This window comes from Nannospalax galili, unplaced genomic scaffold (assembly GCF_000622305.1).
Source record: "Nannospalax galili isolate Female #2095 unplaced genomic scaffold, S.galili_v1.0 scaffold68, whole genome shotgun sequence".
Taxonomy (NCBI): domain Eukaryota; kingdom Metazoa; phylum Chordata; class Mammalia; order Rodentia; family Spalacidae; genus Nannospalax; species Nannospalax galili.
The window spans coordinates 798,648-818,151 of record NW_008358189.1 but is presented as its reverse complement, the minus strand read 5'-3'; the positions used below and the strand labels follow the sequence as shown (position 1 = coordinate 818,151).

Sequence of the window (19,504 nt, the reverse complement as noted above, 5' to 3'; positions counted from 1 at the left end):
AGACACACACACACACACACACACACACACACACACACACAAACGTACGTACACACACCTAGTTGCCTGTCCCCAGTTCACAACCCTGAATCTTAACACAGAGACCCACATGGGCAGTCCTGGATGCTCCTGTCCAGCAGGCAGGATAAGGGTGGAAGGGCATAGCAGAGCAGGCCTCAGACCCCATCAGTGTCTCCCATTTCCAGGACAGACACTGGGACATTTGCAAGGACCACCTAGGTCTGAGAGGCTTAATCTGGGGCAGCAGGATCTGCAGAAGCCTAGCAGTACCTCTGGAACTGGAGCCAGAGGAAGGGTGAGGCCTGCTGGCTCTGCCCAGCCCAAGGGGACTTCACAAGAGCAACATCTGCCTGGCAGCTACATCGTCACATGTATTTGAGAGCATTAGAAAGATCTGCTACTATAAAATCTCCACCACGAGGCTGGAGTTTATTGGGAGCCACGCATGGGGTGTTGGGGGCTGATGTCCCAGGCTAGGGGACCAAATGTGCCTGTGACCCTCAGCCTCTGGCCACCAAGCTCCAAAGCCTGTGCCTGCCCCAGGCTCCCCAAAGAAGCAGAATCCTGCTATCAGGGGAGGACAGGACATAAAGGCAAGAACACTTCTTGCTTGTGGTTCTGGAGTTTCCTGAAGCCAGAGCTCACCTCCCTTCTTACCAGCTTCCCTCTTGGCCACATATTCTGGTTAATAAGCAGAGCCAAGTTACTCAGTACCCCAAGGAGCTAGCTGCCCCTTGGTTTCTGGGCCATGAGCACATTCATACTTAAGACTGTTTCTTTGTGTTTTTAAGAGTCTGTCTCTGTAGTAACCAAGTGTTAACAAAAACACAGCTTCCCCTCCATCAGTGGCCGACACAAGGCAGGACAGGCCCCTCCACTGTCCTGCGTCAGCCCCTCCGTGGATGGGGTTTTAGAAGGTGGCCTTGGAGTGTCCAAAGATGCAGATGGGGAAGTGCTTCACATGGGAGGACCACTGGGCAGCCAGCTGGAAGAACTTGACGTCGCTGCACTCCACGCCGTCGATGAGGACTGTGGGAGAGGGCCACCTGACTGCCTGCCCACCTGGCGGGGGACCACCTGAGAAGGTGGACTACCTCCAGGGAGCAGGGTAAGCTTGAAGCTGGAGGAAGCCCTGCTTACAGGCCCTTTCTGCCACTTGCCCTCTGAAAACTTAGTGCTATGGTGGGCCCATCTCCCAGGGGAACTGGTGGCAAGGGCAGTCTGGGCCACACTTCAGCCAAGCATGGCTCATCTATGCCAGGTCCACCTCACAGGGGGTCCCACTTAAAACACCTGCACTTCCAGAGGTGGCCATGGGAAGACCGAGGTGACCTAATCTCTACCCAACGACCCTATTTCACAAAGAAACCCTGAAGTCCTGCACTCTGAATGCACTTCTTGCACAGCCTCCATGAAACACTAAGTACACAAGTCAACCTTTAGAATGCAGAAAGATGAGACTAGGGTGTAGCTTAGAAGCAGAACACCTGCCTAGCATGCCTGGGGTCCTAGGTTCAATCCTCAGTACTTTCCTGTTTCCCAAATCTCCATCAGTTAAAAAACACAGAAAGGATTAAAAAAATTAGTTGAGGCCAGGTGTGGTAACTGCACACCTTTAATCCCAGCACTCGGGAGGCAGAGGCAGGTGGATCTCTGTGAGTTCCAGGCCGGCTGGGGCTACAGGGAGACCCTGTCTCAAAAAGCCAAAAAATCTATGCAAACAACGTATGGTGACAACTGAATGCTTCTTCTGATAATAAAAGCTGATTTCTACAAATATAGTAATAGTCTAAGTATTTTTAAATTGACACCTTATTTAGAAAAGGTAGTATATCGCCAGGCGTGGTGGCGCACCCCTTCAATCCCAGCACTTGGGAGGCAGAGGCAGGCGGATCTCTGTGAGTTCAAGGCCTGTCTGATCTACATAGTGAGTTCCAGGGCAGCTGGGGCTACAGGGAGACCCTGCTTCAAAAAGACAGAAACAAAACAAAACAAACAAACAAACAAACAAAAAAATGAATTTGAAAAGCTATTAGATGCAATAGAGGTAACTTATCAAGACATGTCTGGGTGTATTTTGTAATGTGCCTTTCATAGCCAAACACTGATTCTTGCACTGGGTGTGGAAAGCCAGCCATCTGCTTTGCTCTGCATTCAGTTTACAGGTAGAACCAAAAAGGACCTTGAGCCTAGACTGATTCCCCCAGCACCCCATGGAGCGCCCCCCTGGCCCACGCCACAGCACCCCATGGAGTGACCCCTGGCCCACGCGCCCAGCACCCCATGGAGCGCCCCCTTGGCCCACGCCCCAGCACCCCATGGAATGCCCCCCTGGCCCACGCTCACCCCGAAGCATGTTCTGTTGGTGCTTGGCTGTGCAGATCAGGCGGCTGATGCCCTCAATGCACTGGCTTTTAGACTCCACGTCCTTGTCCTTTGTTTTCTTGGGCAAAAACATCACTGGGAAGAAAAAAGCTGTGTTGCTCCAGCGCTCCTTTGGGGCCAGGCTGGCCAGAGCCCCCCCACAGCAGGCAGGATAAGAAACAGCAGCCATGGAGACTCAGTTGGCCCCTGCTCATCTGGGATCCAGCTCCCTGCTATGACCACAACACCTTCCACGGCCTGTAATTATTCCATCCAAGGCCAGAAGCTGCCCAGAGCCTCAGTGTCTCCAAGACTCAGGGGCCACAGCCCCTTCTGAGGTGAGCTGTTGGCTAACACCTGTGCACTTACTAGGAGCTTGCCTGGGGGGGTAAATCGTCCCATCCCCAACAATCACCCAAGCTGCCCTCTTCCCTCTGTCCAGCCCTGCTCAGTGCACCCCACCTCACCCTTCTTGTTCTTCTCCTTGGTGACCACGGTCATGGACATGGTGGGTGTGGGTGCAGCCTCGCCACTGCTGGGCAGCCTGCTGACCTGGAGGGACCGGAAAGTGCACTTGAGCGTGTTTTTGGTGGTGGGGAGGTCCTTCTTCTCGGCATCTCTCTTCCTGTCCGTGGGCTGTACGGCTGTCCAGTAGTCCACCTGCAGCCCCATGAGCTCGGCACCGATCCCCTGGCTGTGGAAGGCAGAGGAAAGTGCTCACACCCATGACAACAGAGCATTACTGTGCCATCACAGGCAAGGAGGCATGGCCAGCACCTGCCCTGACTTGCTGACCAGCGAACTGTGCAAAGTCCTGTAGAACTGAGCTCCCCCCTTTCTGCTGGGATGCTGTTTGCACCTATGGCCTGCTCTGCTGCCATGTACAGGTGGCCCGCACATTTACTCTCCTGGGGCCCAGATAAATGGCCTCATCAGAGCTGGAGTGGCTGGTGTGAGCTGGTAGCTAGAAGAGCCCTGACAAGGAGCCAGCAATCTGATTGGACCTTAAGACCATGTGGCACCAGGGACCCTCTCCTCCTGTGCAGCTTTGTTGTTTGGATGAGTTCTGCTCAAAACCTACATGGCATGGTGGACCTCAGCTCAGCAGTGTGGGATCTAAAAAGCTGCCTCCTGCACCTCCCTGCCTCGGCTCTGCTTCTGACAGTCTACCTGTGCAAAGCTGTATTCAGAGTCAGTAAGTCCCAAGTTCATTTACCATGGCTCCTGTTCTCGCAGGGCTCAATGAAAGACACTAGCTACTCCCTCCCTGGCTCTACGGCAGCTGATCACAGCCCTTAGCATCCCCTACAAGACCTCCACCAGCCTTTCACCAGCACCTGCCCTCAACAGCTCTGACAAGCTAAGCCCACGAGGGGTAGATGATACCTTAGAACAAGTAAGATGAAAGCCATGTGTTTACCTGGGGGAAGACAGGCCTCCACTCACTGAAGGGGAAGAGGGTGGGGTGGGTGAAGCCTCCTTGGCTGCAGGAGATGTAGAAGCAGAGGGTGGTGTAGATGAGAGCACGCTGGAGCCTGAAGGGGCTGCATCATCCGAATCACCTTTAAGGAAGAGTCACAGGCCAGTGGTGAGACCTTCTGTTTTGGCCCCATAGCTGACTGGAGACTGGACAAAGAGAGGTGGCCCCTTAGGGCAAGTAGGGTGGGCAGAGTGGTCTGTGGGGAAGGCAGGAGATTCTCTTCCTTGGCTGGGAAAACAGCCCCATTTGCCTTGAGGTTTTGTGGGGACAGGAGAAGCAGCAGCAATGTGCTGGTCCCTAAGACCAGAAGGACCACCTGTCCAGAGGGCCATTCCCAGTCCTCTGAAAGGGATGAGGTTACCTGATGTGGCTGAGGATGGTTCCACAATTCCAACCTTCACAACCTGAGAAGTAACAGATGCTGGCTAGAGGTAGCTGGGGAGTGTCAGGCAGCCCCACTGCCCTTTCTCAGGTACCCACCTCTGAGCTCATCTGGGGTAGGCTCCTGTGTCCCACAGCATGGGAAATGGGGCTCAGCACCCTCCCATCTATGGGGTAGAGCCTACCTCTGGGTAGTTGCAACTCCAAGCTCAACTGACCTGGTAGACTAGGACACTAACATGAGGGATGCTACTGCTTAATAACACTGTATGGGTTGATGTGGCACAGGCGCTGACACCATCCAGAATGGAGGTCACGAGTCACATAAAGCTTTGTCAATTCAGAGTAAATTCCAACACCAAATTGAGGACCTTGGCTCCCTCGGTGCCCACTGAGTACACCTGCCACTACAGAAGGCCTCTAGGTAGGATGCTCTGGAGTTCTGACTCTCCTAGGGGGTCAGCTCTCACTGCAGACACCTCACACTGCCACTGCCTGGAATCTGTGTCATGCTGCTGTAGAGACCTCACGACAGAACGGACGTTATGCTGGGGATAAAAAGGCTCCGGGAAGGTGAAAATGAGGCTGAGGAGAGCCTCAGTCCTCAGTTCTGGGCAGAGGGAGGAAATGAAATGCGCACATTCACAGCCATGCCTAACCTATGCCTGGAGGAGCAGACCTGACTAAGCAAAGCTACCAGAGGCTCACCCTCCTCTCCTGGGTGCAGAGCTGACACTGCCTAACAATACCCCCCACTTCCATCCATGCTTTCACTATGGGAATCGACAGCTCCCCCACCAAAAATGAAGGAGGAAACAAGGGGCTTCATGAGAAGGAATTAGCAGTCCTTGGTTGCTTCACATGATGAGGAAGACTCTGGTACATGTGGGCAGATACCAAGGTACTGTGGTGACAAGCACCTTGGTAGGCTGCCAGGGAGTGAAGCGGGTAATACTCACCCCAACAAAGGGAATGAACCTCTGAGAGGATTCTTCATCAGGGCTGAGAGCAAGAGAAACAAGATAGTTATACTCCTCCAGGAACAGCCCAGCCTTAGTTCTCCCCTGGGTCAGGGGCCAGCCACCACCCCACCCCCCCCGCCGGCCTCAGCCACACCTTGTGCCCATAGGCACTCTTGTCACTACAGAAAGGCCCCTGAATGACCCGTCAGCCTGGCCAGCACTTAGAGCCCTTTCCACATGCCAACACAGGAAAAGGAAACAAAGGGTTCTGCAGCCCTGCGAGGAAGCCAGAGCTCAGCCCTTCAACTGCGGAGAAAGGACCAGAGTGCACAGCTCAAGGGAACTTGTGTATCACAAATGCTCGATGCACAGGTGACATCAGGTGACACACACTCAGCCCTGCGCATGTGCCTGCTGTCAGCCCAGCACACCGGGAGCTGTGCATTCCTCATGGAGTCTAGACCTGGGAAAAGACATCGCATGGTGGTGTCAGCACCACCTCAGGAGGTTATGGCTTTGGACAAGGTGCTGGGTTAGAGATGCTGAATTCTAAGTGCAGCCTGAGGCTCAGGCATGGTTCTTGGGTCAAGCTTGAATAGCCAGTCAACATCAGTAGCTAGTGAAGTATTATCTGGACCTGACTGTAAAACACTGGCAAAAAAAAAAAGTCTGGCTGTGGCCCCAGACATCCCCCACAAAGATGTCCCAGGTCCAAGGGCAGGAGTCAAGATGGAAAGTCACGTGTCTTCCTCCCTTCATGTACTGCACACCAGAGCTGGCCATGGTTCATCTCTGCGAAGGTTCTCTGCCAATCCCTCTGGTCCCCAGTGGCCAGAGGAACTCTCCCATAGGGCAGGGCAAGGGGCACATGGCTCCCTCAGCAGCCAGAGTATCCTGGGGCTCTGGGGAGGCTGAGGGTAGGGCTGGTCCTGTCTCTGTGCCCTCCCTGCAACCCCCCATGGTCCCTTGGTCTGAGGAGCATGTTGGCATCATTTCTGGTGGCTTCTCTCGACTCTCCTGTCATTTCCTCATACTGGCACTGGATGCCAGCACATCTGTTGTACAGATGTGCATACGTCAGTAAGGTGAAAATACGGTTGAGCTCTAGCAGGTGAGGGACAGAGCTTCTCCCTATACTCAGGCTTGGGGGTGCCCCTCTGGTGCCACCCTGAAGCATATTCTGCCCAATAAGGGTCTTCATGAAACATCTTTGCAGGAAGCAGACCTGGAGATAAATATGGCCAGCCAGCTGCCTGCCTTGGACACCGGCTTCCAGAACTGGCAGTCTAGCTTCCAGCTGGGGCAGAGGCTTGTGCCCAGAGCTCCACACACACGGTGCTCCCTCCAGATGGACAACTGGCCTTTGCCTGGTGTCAGCCCAGAAAGCAGTAGGGGGACTGTCCCTCTGTCCTCCGTACCCCAAAGACTTGGCAGGTGCCTTATAAGAAATATCTACAGACTCCGTCCAAGTGAAGATGGTCAATTTCCCAGCCTTCCTTTCCCTTTTAAGGAGAACAATTTTGGAAGAGAAACCTCTTCCACCTTGTCCATTCTAAATTATTTGAATCCTGAGCCCAGGTCTGTCCTATCCTCGCCTAGAGTGGTTATCTATGTGTGGTCCCCTTGTCCAACGCAGGTGACATGAGTCGTGGGCCCAGAAGGTCTCAGAAAGCAGCAGCACGCTGGTCCCCACTGGAAGGACTCTAACCCACAGCATCCCCACCCTTTGGCAGAGCCGCATCTGTCTTATTGGTGCTACACTCTGAGACACCTGGGAGCAGGGCAGGGCTAGTAAGGCCACATGAGACAAGACACAGGAGACACTGCAACATGGAGAAGCCACCAGAGCTCAAAGCCAAGCTGCATCCTGGGCCATGCAGACAGCACCGGCACAGCTGCAGCAACAGTACCACCAGCGTCACACTGCATCCTGGGCCATGCACACAGCACCAGCATGGGTACAGCAGTAGTGACACTAGCTGCCTACCAAGAGCACGGTGCAAAGGCAGCCAGGGCCTGCAGCACATGCACTCCTGGGGGTCGGGTGGTCAGCAGTCTAAGGATCACACCCTTGATCTGTTGCCAAGACCTGCCACAGTACAGAAGACACAGAACCCAGGCCCAAGGCCCTCCTTCACCCATACACAAGAAGCTGGAGCTTGTGCTTTTCCAGCATGACCTCAGGCTCAGTGCCCTCAGAGGACAAGTCCCATTCTCAGCTGCAGCGAAGTAAGAGGCTGGCAGAAGCAGGCATCTCCCTGCAGAGCTCTCACAGAGAGCTGGTCTGGAAAAGCCAGGAGAGACTCCGTGCCTTCACTACTTCCCTGCAGGCACCTGTGCCCACTCAGTGCCAGTGTCACTACTGTATCCATCACAGGCAGGGGAGTTATGGGGGATAAAGAGGATCTCCTCAGGCCTGTGTTTTCAGCAGAGCATGCTGCAGGCTCCTTCTGCCACAGCTGGCAGCACAGGCCAGGCCTCAAGGGTGGGAGAGGTATGAAGGCTGGTCTTTCTCTAACTCAGGGGCTTGTTTAGCAGGGCAGATTGGTACTCAAGGCCCTTGTATGTCCTGCTAGCTCAGATGATGGACAGCATTCCCAACAAAGAGGCCGCTGGCCCTACAACCTTGTCCTGGGTGCTGTCCCAGAACAGATACCCTGAGGCAAGTGCAACAGACAGTATACAGGAACCTCCCAGCAAGGACTGGGGCACTTTGACAGTGCCTGAGACGTCCAAGTTTTCAAAGGGTGGCGCCTTCCTAGGGGAGAAATACTTTACCTGTTTTGGGGCCTGAAGGTCTGGCTGCCACCCTCCCCACCCCCAACACACCAGAAAAGTCACTAGAAACTTCTCTCTGTCGTTGCTGGCCCTGGAAGCTGATCCTATAATGCAGAAGATGGTGAAGTCACCTGTCTCTGTGCCAGGCCCCTTGGCCTCTCACTTCATACTCTCACATGCAGAACAGGCATGGATGCCTCTTTCCTGAGGCTGTGCATGGGTGTTAAGTGCTAGGAGCAAAAGCCAACATGGGGTGATCTAGACACCAGGCCAGTGGTCAGTGCAAGCCTAGTGCTGCCTCTAGTTTAACAAGAAGCTTGAAGAGCCCTGATTCCCTGAGGATGGCTCTGTGGGCCAGTAGAGTCCATCTGCAGCTCTCCCCTGAAAGGGTCCACACCAGCTCTTCAGGGCACAGAGATCCTGCCTATGGGCATCATGGGAGAGGCACCTGGGTGGTGACCCCGCTAAACAAGCCCTGAAGACCAGCCTGGGGACAGATAGGGGGTGCAGGCCAGAGAGCTGTACCTCAAAGTAAAGTCAAAGTGAAAGTGCTTTTTCCTTTTTGGAAAGCCACCAAGAGAGAAAACACATGTTAGGACACTCTTAGGAACAAGTCTTCCACACGCTGAGATGGGAGCACAATGGTTCCTGTGGTCAAGACACACTCTACCCATCTTGATCTGGGGCAGCAACTGAGCGGGGGCCAAGGGCACCCAAAAGGCCTGTGCAGGGTGGAGCTGCCCTTGCCACCGGGAGTCCCTGAGCACCAGGTGGCCAGGAAGCAGGTCTAGCCATTTCTGCTGGACCTTACCAACCTTGAACTTAACTATCTTTTGGTCTGGGAAAGGTGGCATGTGGCATGTACAACCTAACAGAGATTCTGCACTTTGTCCTTACTGGCTGTGAGAGCTGTGCCCACCCTGGATATAGGTGAGGCTGCCACCTTAGGCTCTGTGCGCTTACTCTCCTTGACTGTGTGAAGGGAAGCATGTCCAGAGGTCTGAGCCAAGAAAGAGACTCAGTTCCCTATGCCCCAGTATGATGGGCCTTGCTGAAGGACACTCAGTTCCTTGGGAGGAAGGACCAGGCCCAGGCCACTCTGCCAAGCCTTTCACCAACAGCTCCTGAGCACTGCCCTGTTCTGGGCAGGTAGGAACATGATCTAACTGTTCACCCACAGCCAGGGCCAGGGACATGGGGTCCCTGGCCCAGGTAGGCCAGGCTATGGGAGAAACATGACCAGATATGAGGACCTGACTGCTGGGAGAGCTGAGGTCATGGGGAATGTCAACCCACATGCACAAAAATGAAAGGCTCTGTAAACAGCCTGGTATTCTGGTTTGACATGGGATCAGTGGCAGCTCCTCCCCCAGGCTTATCCAGGCCTTTCACTAGGGACCCCTGCAGGGTCTGTCCCATAGCCCATACGATGCACGGGGGCCAGATGCCTCCTTCAGGCCTCCTAGCCCTGGCCACCCCCCATGTTACCTCTTCTGCTTGTAGGTCAGCATGGCCTCTGCGATGGGGAGCTGGTGAGCACAGTTGGCCCCCGAGATGTACTGGGTGATGCGAGATACAATGTCTGGCGTGTCCTGCACTGCACAAGGCAGAGGCGGCGGAGGGTCAGTATGGTGGCTGGGTGGGTCCATCAGGTGGATCCACTAGGGTATAGGCTGTGTCCCAGGCACCATGTTCTGGCTCCTCTCTATCTCTGTTCCCTGCCCACTGCTCCTGGCCCAACTGTCCACCCACAATAGTCCCAGGGTAAGGGTGTACAGACTCCTCAAATCCTGAAGTCTTACCCTGGGGCCCTGTATCCACTCTTCCCAATGGCCCTATACCCACCCTACAGCAAGTTGGGTGAGGTAACCTCCCATAACATCCCCCACTCCACAGCTGAGCCTGAGAAATGAAATGGTTCTTGTGATGAGAGATCTCCAGCAATAAGGAGCCCCTGCCTCCAATGCAGGGGGCTGGCTGCAGATGCACGGGGCAGCCCCCCCCCCCCCAACACCAGTGTAGTACCCAGGCCTCACCAGTGCTCTGGGCTTCCAGCTTGTTGAACAGGTCTCTCCAGGCCAGGTCCTGGAAGAAGTTGTTGTAGCGGTAGTCCACAGAGCCGAGGTATCTGGCCACAGGGTGGGAGCCTGAGAATCCAAGGAGATCCGTCACCATGTGGAGCTGCACTGCCCAAGCCCAGAGAACCCCACTGTCCTGGGCCCCTCTGCAGCAGGCTGCCATAGCTCTATAGGAGGAGCTGTGACAAAACCTCACTTCCTGTTGTTCCACTGGGAAAGCAAAGGGAAAGGTAATAAGCTGTGGGACCCAGGTCAGGTGTTGCCTTTAGATTTCACTACTGGTCAACAAGTAAAGCCTGACAGGTCTGTTCTACAGTCAGGGGAGCTGCACAAGCCAAAAGGCTGCTGGAGTTTAAGTCCACAGGACCATGGCAACCTACAAAGACTGCTCTGCATCTCTGACAACAGAAACCAAAGCCAAAGTAGAGTGGGCTCGTCGCCCAGCATGGCCACCGTGGAAGCTGAGCTGCCCTCTAACACATTCTACATGATCAGGGCAACAGTCCCTGTCCCTTCTCTTTATTTCCAGTTATTTTTTTGAGACTGGGTCTTGCTATATATATAGGCCAGTTCTGGGGTGGTCTGGAACTTTCGATCTTTAGCCTTCCAAGTGCTAGACTGACAAGCATGGGCTATCGGGTCCATCTGATTTTTCATTTAAATAAATTGAAACATGTCACAATGGCACATCTACCCTCACTGCCCACATGGCACTGTCCCTGCCTCTGAGGTCACTCAGCGTCAGTCACAGGTGGACAGTAGGCCAACACCCCTCACCCAGTGGGATGATGAGGAAGCGCATGTAGCCGAGCCAGTCAGGTGTCTTGTGGGACAGCTGCTCCACGAAGAGTCGCAGGATGGCGCTGAGGTAATGCTGTGCTCCCGCCACAGCAATCTTCACAGGGGTCGGGGGTTGAGAATTGCAGTTGCAGCTGCGATCCCAAGAGGGTGAGGCAGGGCAGGGCAGAGAGGGCACATGCCTCAGGGGAGTTGTTCTGTCTTTAGCCCAGTATCACCCTGCTGAGCCCCGAGAAGCCTGTGCCCCTAGGTGTAGCTACTCTTGCCACAATCCCAATGGCGCCTCCAGACCCAGGATGCCCCACCTGAAGTCCTGAGCTTAGGGGGCAGGAGGCTGTGTCTGCTTAGATGTGCCTGGTTTTGTGGGGGGGGGGGCTCTTCTGGCCACTGCAAACAGGAAATGGTGCCTACCAGAGGCTGCTTCTTCCCTTATCACCCCAAAATGTGTTTCAAGACACCCACTGTGGACATAATATTCCCTGTCTCAGAGTGGCAGGCAGGGCTGGGTGCGGGAGCCCAGTACACACTTAGGCAGCAGTGTCACAGGGTGAACCCCAGGGTAATGGGTGGCAGACTCACTATCTCTGTATCCGAGAGACAATGGTGCTGAAGGCTGCCTGAACATCAGCAGCAGAGCATGTGCATACCACGGGGAGTGTGTGTCTCTGTAGTACGTCTGAGAGGAACTAGGAAGGGACAAGCAGACAGTGACCTTGGCAAGTGCCTGTCAGTCCCCATCCAACCCTCAGCTCAGGTCCCACAGGGTCCAGGGAGATCCACAAACATCCAGGCAAAGCTGACCATAACCCTTCCCTCAGCAAGGACTGGGGCTCCTCAAGGCAAGAAGGAACACTCAACTCTCTGGGTGATGGCAGGGCACACAGCTGTCCCGTACCTGTCCCTGCCAGTCAGAGGTGTTGACGAGGATGATGTTCTCAGGGAGCTGGTCGTCAGAGATGAGGATGTGGTTCAGCTGGTCGTACACGGTCTTCCTGGGAATCTAGAGACACTGAGGTGTCCACACCAGGGGAGACACAGCACCCGGTCCTTTCACCTTCTCGCCCTGGGCCTCAGCACCCCATGCTTCCAAGCAGCCTTGGAGCAGGTGAGGAAGTACCCAACAGAGGCCCCCCTGGGCTGCAGTAGCCACACTCTGGGTGGCCCTGGTCCGGGGAGAGCAACGGGACAGCGGGAACCTGCCCCAGAAGCAACAGGCTTCTTGAGGAAAGGACTGTCTGCAGGGAATTCCCCACCCTCCCAGGTCTGCCCAGCCCCCAGGGTTTCTAGGTCTCTCTCTGTCCTGCCTCCCTCGGCTCCACCCTTACCTGCAGCTGGCTCCGTGTGTCTGGGCAGCGCTCATTGTCCAGGCTGTTGGCCCGCTCATTCTGAGGTCGAGCTGGCTGTCGTTCCTTCAGGGATGTGCTTCGGCCCCGGCGGCCGGCTGGCTTTGTCTCTGATCTGCTGGGAACCAGGAGAGGCAGATGGAGCAGCTGGGACAGCAGGCGGCATGTTCACTGCAGGTTGCACACTGCTGCCCCAAGAAGAGCTGCCCAGCAGTGGACAGAAAAGCAAATGAGACTGACCACACAATGCTACCAGGTATATGGGGAGTACCACAGGAATGCCCACCCTGTGTGCAGCAGTCTGACCTTGGCTTTTCAATTGGGGTCAGAGGCTACAACTCCTACTGGGGAAAATCTGTAATTGCACGTTTGCCAGTGCTGGGTTTCTATGAACAGACAGGGTGGTAAAGTGGGTGCATAGCAGGAGGATTCCAGGGGACAGACTGACATGGAAGCAGTAGGGGAAGGGGTGGGGCAGGACTGACTGGTCTGACGAAGACCGCTGTGGGGAGACTCTGGAGAGATATGGCCTGTGGCCACTTCAACTCACAGCTATCCCATCTGTGCTGCTGCTGGGCCTAAGGGTTACATGGTTACCTGCTGACCAGACTCAGGTCCTACACCCCCTGGAAGAGGCACTCCCACAAGAGCTACAACCAGTCCTATCTAGCAGACCCTGTGACATGTCACAGAAAGCTGCCCCAGCACCCTGAGCACTCAGCTCTATTTCCAGGAACCTCTCAGATACACTAGTCTTACAAATACAGGCCAGCAGAAAGCCAAAGGCAGCTACAGATTGGGTAGGGTCCAACCTACAGCTTCTGGAGTTGACCCCAAACTGGTTTCCCACAGCCCTACGCTGTAGGGGTGTATGCCCCGTCAGCACAGGTCTATACCTGGTAGAGGGGATGACAAGCGACTCCGTCTTTGTGATCCTCCCACTGGGTGGCAGCCTCTCAGTGAACACATCCAGGATGGAGGTCTCAGCCTCTGGGCTGTCCTCAGGTTGCCCCAGTGGCTCCCGGGGGGCTGTTGCACTCTGATGGGTTGAGAAGGAGCCATATGCATCCGCCTGGCTGGAAATATTCACCCGGTCCCTCCTGTTCATGTGCCCCTGGCTTGGGGTAAGGCTCTGGTCTCCTCCGGCCCAAGGTCTTGCATGTGGGTGTGCCACATGCTGCCCACAGAGATAGGAGGGGAAATGCAACTAACAATGGGGAGCCATTGGTTCAACTGCCTCCAAGCCTGAGAGACCAGCACCAAACCTGCTGGCAACCCTACCCACCCTGCACTCAGGCACCTTATCTGAGAAGATTCCATGAGGACAGGGCTATTAAACCCACTGCTCGCAGGGCCCGGGTCTGACAACAAAGCTGGAGATACAGCCATCTACCTGAGTTCCCAGGTCAACATCCAAGAAGGGTGAACCAAAGGTGCCCTGATCACCTAGCAGCCTGGCTACCCAAAGGCCAGCCCGCCTCAGCACACATGCTCAGAGTGTGTGAGCACAAACCCTCCATGAGGATGGAGTCCACTGTATGTTTGAGGTCTGCTGAGCATGGACAGGTGAATACTACCCATGCCTGCTTACGAGGGCCACCGTGTCAGAGATGCTGTCACTTGGCTGCCTGCCTCCCAGGGATCTCATCTTCTCCGGTACATCAGCCTGGGGGCGATAAGACAGGAATCAAGCTGTGCTGCAGAGTTGGGCTAAGACTCTCACTTCTGGACAGGTCCAGGAAGATGGGCTGGAAATTTCATGGGTTGTGGACTCAGGGTCTTACAAGAGTCTCTCACTACTGGGAAGAGCCCAGGTCATACCACAGCCCAGCTAGGGACATGCTGCCTTGGTATTCATAACTCAGGGACAGGAAGGAAGAAAGAAAGGAAGAGAATACTCAAGCCTGGTTCAAGAGCTTCACCACTGCACAGTGTGGCCCCAACTCACCGGGCTTGGAGGCTCCCTGTGGCTCCGAGCACTGTGGATACTCCCTATCTCTGTCTGTGAGCTGGAGTGTGACAGGCCTTCGAAGTATGGCCTAGATGAAGGAAAGGATCAGCATTATTTCCCAAGGTCCCCTGTACAGTGAGATGAGATTCACCCACTGCATACAGAGTAGGAGAATAGCAGGGAATTCAGTGGCAGAACAGAACTATATACAGAGAAACAGGCCCCACAGAAGAGCTGTGTGAGTATACCCCACCCTTGAGGGAGCCTTACACAAGATGATGGGATTCAGGAGTGACTAAGCGCCAGGTGGGCCCAGGTCCTGCACCAGCTGTGAGGTCAGCCACAAAAAATGTGTGTTCCAGGGCAGGGAGATGGCTCATTGGGCAAAGGCTCCTGTCACCAAGCCTGATGACCTGAGTTTTATCCCCAGGACCCACAGAGAAGAAAAGTGACTCCTTCAAGTTGTCCTTTGGCTAGTACATGACATGTGCGTGTACACACAAATAAACACACACAACACCCCAAAAATGTAATTAAAAAGAGAAAGAAGTCGGGCATGGTGGCACACGCCTTTAATCCCCAGTACTTGGGAGGTGGAGGCAGAGGCAGGCGGATCTCTGTGAGTTTCTGGTCTATATAGTGAGTTCCAGGACAGCTGGGGCTACAGGGAGACCCTGTCTCAAAAAGACAAAAAACAAAAAAGTCTGAAAAAGAGAAAGAAAACCATCTGCTCATGGCCTTTGCCCAAGGTTGGTCATCACAAGGGCTCAAGTGACAGCACTGGGAGCCACCTGCTCTTACTAGAGCTGCCCCGGTTGGGAACAGTAGGACTGCAGGAAACAGGACACTCTCAACAACACAACAACAGTTCCACCAGCAGGTCCAGACCAGCCAGGCCATTCCAGACCAACCTAGATCAACCAGGGCTCTCCAGACCAATCCAGACCATTCTAGACTAGTCTTGACCAACCCAGGCAGCTCCAGACATAACCAGACTATTCCAGACCAGTCTTGACCAGCTAAACTATTCCAGGCCAACCCAGAGCATTTGAGATGAACCAGGCCACACCAGACCAGACCAAGCCTAACCAAAAAAAGCCATTGCAGACCAATCCAGAATGACCAGGCTATTCTAGACCAGTCAGGCCAATTCTAGTCAATCTAGACCAACCTGTACCAATGAGTTTGTCTCCAGTAGAGGAGACTAGAAACCCAAGGGAGGATGTCCAAGAACTCAAGCTGCAAGAGCTGGTAGGAAACCTGCATGGCAGCTGGTATGCCAATGGGGTTACAAGGCCATGCAGGGACCTGGGGGTACATGGTGACTACTACACGGGGCTACACCTATGTGGGACAACTCGGGATCATGGCCCCAAGGTACACATTTCACCCCAGAACTGTAGGTATTAGCTAGCCAGTGATTATACCACCATGGCTAATATCAATGGAGCTCACAGTAGGATGCCCTGAACTCTTCAGGAGACCCATGTGACCCAGGAGCAGCGAACACACTCAGGCCTAGGACAAGATATGAAGGACCAGTACTGCTGCATGAGGGGGCTTGATTGGAGGAACACAAGAAACTGAGCTCCATCCACTAGCTTACTGGGCCTAGAGGGCATCTCCCAAGCCAGTAATTCAACACCCTGACCTGAGCCCAGCAAGACCTGGGCAGAGAACAGGAGCTAAGGCCTTAGGATGTCATCCTAGATTGGGGAGGTTTAGGTGTTGGGTTTTCCTTTTCTGAGAGCAGGTCTCAGTCTGTAGCCCAAGCTGGACTCAAACTCAGTGATCCTTCTCTCAGTGCCCCAGTGCCGAGATTTCAGGCATGCACCACCAAGCTAAGTCATAACGGATAAATGGCAGTATCCGTGAAAGCCAGGGTTACCGTGTCTGTAATGTTGAAGGAAGCCCAGATTTCACATGTGCGTCTCTGTGTTGTACATGTTAAGAGCTTCAAAACAGAGAACGCCGAAGCCCTTTGGCAAAATCCCTGTCTTCCTGTGCTCAGTAGCTACACCAAAGCCCAGGCCTACACACCACCTATCCTCAGGGCCAAGCCTCTCTAGCAGCACCATGTCCACACCACCATCTGTGTGGGGGCCTTCCTGACTGCCCTTCCTGCCCCAGGCCAGGTTTGGCATGTTGGGCTTCCAGTCACACCAAGAAGGGGTGCTAGTTGAGGCTCCCTTCCACTATACAGGAAGGCCCCACAGTCTCTGGTATGCCTCAGTCCTGTGTACAGTGGCAGTACCCTGGAGCCCCTCCTTCCTCCCCAGCCTGCCCAATATCTTACCTGGCCCTAGGCCCTGAGCTCTGGACTCATTGGGGACCTAAAGCCCTCTCTCTGACCCAACTCTACCAGCCTCTGGATGGCTCTGCCTATCTCTAGTTTCCAACAAACTTGCAAACACATGTGGTCTGGTCACCTTGTTACTGCTCACCCTGAGAACTACTGTGCCCTGAAGAAAGATTCCAGACCTAGCTTCATTGGGTCAAGAGGTGTTCAATTCCTCTCATAACTTCTCCACAAAGGCATCCCTTTCCCCCACCCCACCCCCTTTTTTTGGGGGTTTGTTTTGAGACAGGGTCTCCCTGTAGCCGCAGTTGGCCTGGAACTAACAATGTAGATCAGGCTGGCCTTGAACTCACAGAGGTCTGCCTGCCTTTGCCTCCCTGAGTGCATGCACCACAATGCCTGGCTTTTCTTTCTTTTCTTTTTTTTTTAAATTATGATGGGAAAACTGCCTGGGCTCCATCTACCCACCATAACCTTAGACTCACTGCCTTCTACCAGGCTGCCTCTACTGGTCTACCCCATGAAAACCTTCCAAGCCCATAGTACCCCATAATAAGGCATTGTTCACAACCACAGGGCAAACCAGAACAATCCTGCCAGAATGCTCAGGCTCATGAGAAGACAGTTCCAACCTGGTGCCGCTCACCTGAGCTTAGGCTTGGGGGTACTAAGGACACTGTCATCATCATCCATGTCGGGGCCACTGTCACTGGGGTTCTCCACATCCAGCGTGTCGTACAGAAGATCCAGGTCCTCTTCCACCTCCGGGACATGTTCTGCAGGGTCCTGCTCTGAGTCTAGAACCTACAGCAATGCCGACCTGTTAAGGACCTCACAGAGGCCTGAGTCCCCCTTGGTGAGCAGCAAAGGCTAACAAAGGAGATGACCAGGAGGGCCACCAGGGTCTCCAAGCACTTAACTGCTAGAACATTCTATTTTGTCTGCTTTCTTCTTTTCATTCACGTGTTTGTGTGGTATATGTGTACATATGTATGTGTAGATGTGTATGCAGGTCAGAGGTTGATGTCAGGTGTCTTCCTCTGTCTCTCTCTACCTTATTTTTTGAGACAGGGTCTCTCACTGGACCAGCAGCTCACTGATTAGCTAGAGCAGATGGCTAACAAGCTCCTGGGATCCTCCTGTCTCTGTCTACCCGAGCACTGGGATTTACAGGTATGAGCCACACTGGCTTTTTATGTGGGTACTGGAGATGTGAACTCAGGTCCTTATGCTTGCAAAGCAAGCACTTTACCCACATCCCCAGCCTAAATACTTGGTTTCTTTTTGTTTAATTTTTTAAAAAAATTTTATTTTATGTGTATGAGTGTTATGCCTGCATGTGTATGAGTGCACCCAAGTCATGCAGTGCCCACTGAGGTCAGAAGAAGATGTCACAGTTGTTACCGGAGTTACGGATGGTTGCTGGCCACCATGTGGATGCTGGGATTTGAACCCAAGTCTTCTGCAAAAATAGCCAGTGCTCTTAACTGCTTAAAATTGATGGTTCTTAGGAACATGGACCACTAGGAGCTAGCTATTCATGTGTCACACACTATGCATCAAAGTTCAATGTTATATTGAAAAGACTAACTTTTCTCCAAAGGAACTGGCACATTTGTTGAAAATCAATCAACAGTACAGGTGTGTCACCAGCATGGCAACTTGACTACAGAGAATAGCTTTAGGCCAAGGCCTAAGGCTCCTGAGTCTACCTCATGCAGGGTCCTCTCTGAGGCTCGGCTCTCCCATCTCTAGATAGACCCACTGGTATCTCGGTGCTGGAGGCTGAGGTCTGGGGAGCTTCACAGGCAGCATAGAGGCTGTGCTCAATCTGAAGGTGTGCCCCCCATCCCCGAGGTGAGATCAGGACACCCAGCAAGAGAAACCTCTACATACTGTGTTAAGGGACTTTCGGGAAGTGATTAGGGCACCCTTGTGCCCTCATGAAGATTAGTGACCTTAGAAAAGGGAGTGGGCTCCTCCTGGCCCCATGTAAGGACACACACACTGTCCTTGGGGAACAGGTCCTCTCCAGACTTTGAACACCGGACCTGAATTCTAGCCTTCAGAGCAGTGGGCAGGACATGGTAACTGTTCAACCACCCAGCCCACAGTGATCCGGTATGGCAGAGCAGGCCGCTGTAGAAACAGAGTGGAGGCCATTCTGGTGTGGTCTCAAACAGAAAGAGTGTGTTTCTGGGAACTAGAGGAAAGGTCACCTGCCATAAAATGGAGAGAGCTTTGTACGTCTGCTGTGTTCAAGTGTTTTGTAGAAAACACAACTTCTAAATGACAAAACAGGATTATCTGACCAAAGTAACCTCCAAGTCGCAGAGGAAACCATGTGTCTTCTCTTGACAGGTTACAGTAAAATGTGAGGAGAGAAATGAGTCACAATCAAAAGAGAAATGGATCTCTTTTTTTTTTTTTGACAGGATCTCCTTATAGCCCCAGCTGACCTGGAACTCACTATGTAGACCAGGCTGGCCTTGAACTCACAAAGATCTGCCTGCCTCTGCCTTCCAAGTGCTGGGATTAAAGGCGTGCGCCACCACACCCAGCAAGAAATGGATCTTAAAGATCTGGAAAATTCAGCTGGACATGATGGCACATGCCTTTAATCCCAGCACTCAGGAGGCAGAGGCAGGTTGATCTCTCTGAAATGGAAGCCAGCCTGGTCTAGTCTACACAGTGAGTTTCCAGGCCAGCTAGGACTACAGGGGAACCCTGTCTCAAGAAAAAAAAAAAAAAAAAAAAAAATCTAGAAAATTCCCAGCTAGGCCAGGTTGTAAAGAATGAAAAGTATAGCCGGGCATGGTGGCACACACCTTTAATCCCAGCACTCAGGAGGCAGAGGCAGGTGGATCTCTTTGAGTATGAGGCCAGCCTGGTCTCCATAGTGAATCCAGGCCAGCTGTAGATAAAGGGAGACGCTATCTAAAAAAATAATAATAATAGCTGGGCGTGGTGGCACAGACCTTTAATCCCAGCACTCGGGAGGCAGAGGCAGGCAGAGCTTTGTGAGTTCAAGGCCAGCCTGGTCTACATA

At 53.6% G+C, this 19,504-nt stretch overlaps 1 protein-coding gene across 3 annotated transcripts in view; it reads right to left on the bottom strand.

The window, feature by feature from the left end:
- Positions 1–818: 818 nt before the first annotated feature.
- Pacs2 (phosphofurin acidic cluster sorting protein 2) overlaps positions 819–19,504 on the bottom strand; it is a 30,597-nt gene continuing 11,911 nt past the window's right edge. For 2 of the 3 annotated variants that reach the window (XM_029557832.1, XM_029557833.1), the window contains 17 exons: positions 17,102–17,259; positions 14,154–14,244; positions 13,797–13,871; positions 13,102–13,244; positions 12,188–12,323; positions 11,758–11,862; positions 11,442–11,548; positions 10,842–10,996; positions 10,023–10,133; positions 9,475–9,583; positions 8,512–8,544; positions 5,206–5,248; positions 4,227–4,269; positions 3,806–3,947; positions 2,853–3,079; positions 2,368–2,481; positions 819–1,050 (listed from right to left, as the gene is read on the bottom strand). In XM_029557832.1, the coding sequence (XP_029413692.1) occupies positions 932–1,050; positions 2,368–2,481; positions 2,853–3,079; positions 3,806–3,947; positions 4,227–4,269; positions 5,206–5,248; positions 8,512–8,544; positions 9,475–9,583; positions 10,023–10,133; positions 10,842–10,996; positions 11,442–11,548; positions 11,758–11,862; positions 12,188–12,323; positions 13,102–13,244; positions 13,797–13,871; positions 14,154–14,244; positions 17,102–17,259 (1,911 nt within the window). In that variant the 3' untranslated portion in view covers positions 819–931. The remainder of the gene's footprint in view (positions 1,051–2,367; positions 2,482–2,852; positions 3,080–3,805; positions 3,948–4,226; positions 4,270–5,205; positions 5,249–8,511; positions 8,545–9,474; positions 9,584–10,022; positions 10,134–10,841; positions 10,997–11,441; positions 11,549–11,757; positions 11,863–12,187; positions 12,324–13,101; positions 13,245–13,796; positions 13,872–14,153; positions 14,245–17,101; positions 17,260–19,504) is intronic. The other variant, XM_008856379.3, reaches the window with a different exon arrangement.